The sequence below is a fragment of the Acanthisitta chloris genome, unplaced genomic scaffold (assembly GCF_000695815.1).
Source record: "Acanthisitta chloris isolate BGI_N310 unplaced genomic scaffold, ASM69581v1 scaffold29724, whole genome shotgun sequence".
NCBI classification, from domain to species: domain Eukaryota; kingdom Metazoa; phylum Chordata; class Aves; order Passeriformes; family Acanthisittidae; genus Acanthisitta; species Acanthisitta chloris.
Genome location: NW_008668080.1, coordinates 1 through 4,420, shown reverse-complemented (window position 1 = coordinate 4,420; position 4,420 = coordinate 1). Strand labels below are relative to the sequence as shown.

Here is a 4,420-nt window from a genome sequence, read left to right as displayed (position 1 = left end):
GCCCACCCCCATCCCTGCCCCAAAGGGAAGAGAGAGACGTAGTACCTTACTTGATATACTGTGAAGGGAACAAAGAAGGTCCAGAGCAGCTCTGTGATCCAGGAGGAGTCAGCCACGCTCTGGGGAAGAGAGCACAATGAGATCCCACCCATGCTCTGGGCTCCATGGGGGAGGCAGGTGGGCAGAGCATCCCTGAGCCACAGCAGCACATCAGGGATACATGGGCAGAGGTGCAGAGGACTGGGAAAGGGGGAACAGCAAAACCAGAGCATGGAGGGCAAGGCCCAGGGCAGCTTCACCCTCATTAGTCATTATCAGTTTTCACTGCTCCAATTCACCTTTTCCTCCCACTAGGACAGCAGCAAGACTTGCCCTCAGTATTCTCACATTCGTCTGTGCCTTTCGAAAGCACCAAAAATGCCTGAAGACCTACTAACACTTCCTTGGAATCAAGAACAATCCTCCCTCATTCTGATGGGCACAGCCCCTGTGATGTCCCAGCTCCTGTAAGCTCTCCCAAGGAAGAACCACAGGAAAAAGGAAACAGCCTCAAGTTGTGCCAGGGGAGGTTTAGGTTGCATATTGGAACAATCCCTCCTGGAAAGGTATGTCCAGCCCTGGCACAGTTGCCCAGGGGAGGGGGAAAGTCACGTGCTTGGGGGAATTTAACAGCGGCGTGAATGTGGCACTTGGGGACATGTCAGTGGTGGCCTTGGCAGTGCTGGGGAAATTGCTGGACTTTAAGGGCTCAGAGGGATTTTCCAACCCAAACAATTCCATGACCCTCAGATAGGCTCATGCCTGGTTTATCCCATGGCCTGAGAAGCTGTAAATGAGAAAGGCCCAGAAACCCCAGCCCTGAGCGGAACAGAAGAGCCTCAGCTCCTGGGCAAACAGATCTCAGAACACCAAACCCAAATGCCTACGGTGATGCCACAGCCAGAATCCAGTTACACTGCCTGTGCCACAGAACAACCCCTTCCTGCAAGGCTCCAGGCCACTGGAGCTGGAGAAAATTTTCTTAACTTCAAATTTGGTGGTTTGCTCAGCCCAGTGTCTGGTATATACCACACAAGTGTTTAATGAAGTTTTCACTAATCACCGATCGAACCATTCAAGGTGTCACATCTCTGGTCCTCGAAGGTTCTGATGGTTTAAAAATCACACCAGATATACACCAGGTTTTACTCAGCCAATATGTAGGAAGTACAAAGTCCTGCTCAGCCTCTGGAGGTAAAACCTGAGCCATGAAGTGACTGTAACCAGCACATTCACACAGATCTGCAGATGTGTGTGTGCTGTTCCTCAACATGCACAAGGGAAGGGATGCACAAACAAACGCACAACTTGTCACACCTCAGAATTTCTCAGAGGAGCCAAACCCATAAGAACCAAAACATTCCTTATAAATTGTCCAGAACGGGAGATCTCTTCCATTTGAGTAGCCATTCAAAAAATGTACAGTATCCTCACTACAAAACTGCATCTTCACCCAAAACTGAACCTGTGCAGCCCCAGAGTTCCATCCCAGCCCTGGCAAGGCTGCTGTGAGCTTTGTCACAACCTAACAACAATTCTCCACTGCAGAGCCTCTTCCCAGTGTGCCACAGCCATCCGCAGCTCCACTGCCTCCTCTCTGCTGCACTGAGCACCTGAGAGTACTGCTCTCTGGGTTCCCCTCACACCTGGGGCCTCCCTGAGCTCTGCCTCAGCTCTCTGTCCTGACAGGACTCAACAAAGCTTCCCCAAGGATTCCCATCCCTGCACACATCCAGCTGACTCCTCACCCTGCCAGGATTCCTTTGTTATGCCCCACAGACACACCAGACACAGGAGGGACAGCTGTGACTGGCAGCTCCCTGTGGTCACTGATCAGCGGATGACCTGGACTCACTCACTAGCCTGGCACTCACCACCAAGGACCTCAGTGCTGCCAGAGCCCCAAGCTGTACAGGGGGGAACATAAATCCCTGGCAGAGTCTCACCTAAAACACCTGCAAGCTGCTGCCTTAGTGCAGGCATCACGACCTGTGACCTGCTGGTAAGTGGCTCTAACTCTGCCCTGAGGAGATGGACAGCAGAGAACCCACCAAAGCGTCGCACAAATGTAACAGCTCAGTGTCTTTTAATCAAACAGCTCCATAAATCATAAGAAATTCAATAAAGCCTCACTGAGAGCAGTTTCCCTGCAATCCCTTTGGTGTTGCCATCCTGAACATTGCCCCTTGTCCAGGACTGCTCTTGCATCATGTCCTGTGTCAGTGTTTGGGGCATGAGCTCAGGAGCCTCCAGGGTCCTGCATGACCTTTGGCACATCAGCTGCTCTGAGGGGCTGGAGCTGGTGTTTCACAGCACAGAGCTCTCCAAGAGGAGAGGAGACAGCGCTGGCCATGGAAGCCAGAGGCACGCTGACAGCCAGCTGGACCACCAGACATCTATCCGACTGCCCAATATAGCTAGAAGAGTCCTGACTGAGCCAAACTCCCACAACAGGCACTTGGGAACAGCATTAGCTCTGAGCAGCTGGTCCCGGGGTGAAGGTCATCGGGCCAGGCTGCAATCACAGGCTCCAGAGCAGGAGCAGAATGAGCAGCAGTGGCACAGCACCCACTCTGCACCCCCTCCCCATACCACTCACTCACCACAGCAACCAATGGCCTCCGGACCTGGAGGGCAACGGGCTGGACCACATCCAGGATTGAGAATGGCCAGGAGCTAGAAGGAGGAATTCTGCAGTGAGTGACCCTGGAGCCATCCCGAGGCACCCCACCATGGGAATGCCAGCTCCCTAGAGCCACTCTGAGCCACCCCACCACAGGAACGCCAGCTGCCTGGAGCCATCCCAAGCCACCCCACCACAGGAATTCCCATTGCCACACCTGAAGCGGAGCAGCCCGGCCCGGCCGTTGGTGGCTGCCTCCTCTGGGAACAGCAGCAGTGGAGGGTTTCCGTGGTGAGACGAGTACACCTTCAGGGAATCCACCAGCTCCGAGCGGCTGCCTGTCACTCCCAGCTCCATGAACCCCCGGGACCAGCAGAGGAACCCTGGGGCTCCGTTCAGGGCAGGCTGCAGGGAGAGCAGGAGTGAGAAGACTGCCCAGCCTGTCCCTCTGGGCCCACCTGTCCCTCCAAGAACCTTCCAGCTGACAGAGACAAAACTCCTGCTTATCATCAAAACCTCCTCTGGGGCTCAGGGTGACCTGTGGGTTGACAGCACTGGTGGCAGAGAACACACTACTGCCAGGCCTCAGGACCTGCTCTGCTCCCAATCACCCAGGAACTGGATTCCAAACCTTCAGTTCAGGCTGTGCCCTGCCTGCCAGAGACACGGACTTCCCCTGCTCCTGTTCCTTGTGCTCTCTCCAACAGTGCCTGATATGCCTGGCAGGACACACACTGCTTCCAGGAGTCATTCCTCTCTGGGTCAGGGGGAAATCTGTGGCTGTGCAGGACACAGGACTCACCCAGAGCCTCTTGACTCAGAACTCCACACACAAGGAATTTCACAGGAGAACAGGGAAAGGCCAGAACAACTCAAGCACCACTGACACACAGCTCTCTCAGTGCACCCAACTGTCCCCCCAAAACAACACCTAGTGCTGGGGGAAACTTCACAAGCAGCCTGCTCCTGCCCCCTGGATCTGAAAGGGCAGAGAAGGAAACAGCTGCTGGGATCTGAATGTTTTTCCACCAAACTCAACACCCACAGGAACAACTGCTGCTGTTTTTCCTCGCCCTGTTCTGTTTATTCACACAGAGCCCAAGAGTGACACTGAACCACAGAAAACACCTCAAGGCTTGTACAATCCTGGGTTAATAAATCAGAACTGGAAGTGCAACTTCCAGGATTTGAAGGGCCTAAGGGAAGCTGGAGAGGGACTCTGTCAGGTACTGGAGTGACAGGACAAGGAGTAAAAGGTACAAAGTGGAAGAGAGGAAATTTAGGCCGGGTATTGTGAAGACATTTTTCCCTGTGAGGGTGCTGAGGCACTGGCACAGCTTGCCCAGAGAAACTGTGGCTGCCCAGACACTGGCAGTGTTCAAGCCCAGGTTGGACGGGACTTGGAGCAACCTGGTCTGGGGGAAGGTGCGCCTGCACAGGGACTAGGGTGGCACTGGATGGGCTGTGAGAACCCTTCCCACCGAGGCCAGACCAAAGCCGGGAGGAGCCCTCGTTCCCCGCCCCGGGGAGGAGCCCCGCGCGCAGCTCTCACCGTGTTGCAGGGGGTGAGGAGGCTGACGACGTTGTGGTCGAAGTGTGTGACGTGGTTGGCGATGAAGACCCTGGCACCGGCCCCGCGCGGCCGCAGGTCACTCTGCCGCACCAACAGGCCCAGCACGGAGCACATCACACGGACCACAAACCTGCGAGGGCCCGGAAGGGGCGTGCTCAGGTCCTGCCCTCTGAGCCGCTGCTTAC

General features: G+C 55.2%; 1 protein-coding gene across 1 annotated transcript; it reads right to left on the bottom strand.

Annotated features, from left to right (window-relative positions):
* Positions 1 to 45: 45 nt before the first annotated feature.
* On the bottom strand, positions 46 to 4,365 carry AUP1 (ancient ubiquitous protein 1; the record flags this gene model as incomplete). The annotated part of the gene is made up of 4 exons (XM_009072771.1): positions 46 to 119; positions 2,643 to 2,715; positions 2,880 to 3,067; positions 4,215 to 4,365. Coding segments are annotated over 4 exons (486 nt in total), but the record flags the coding sequence as incomplete, so codon positions are not given.
* Positions 4,366 to 4,420: the final 55 nt, after the last annotated feature.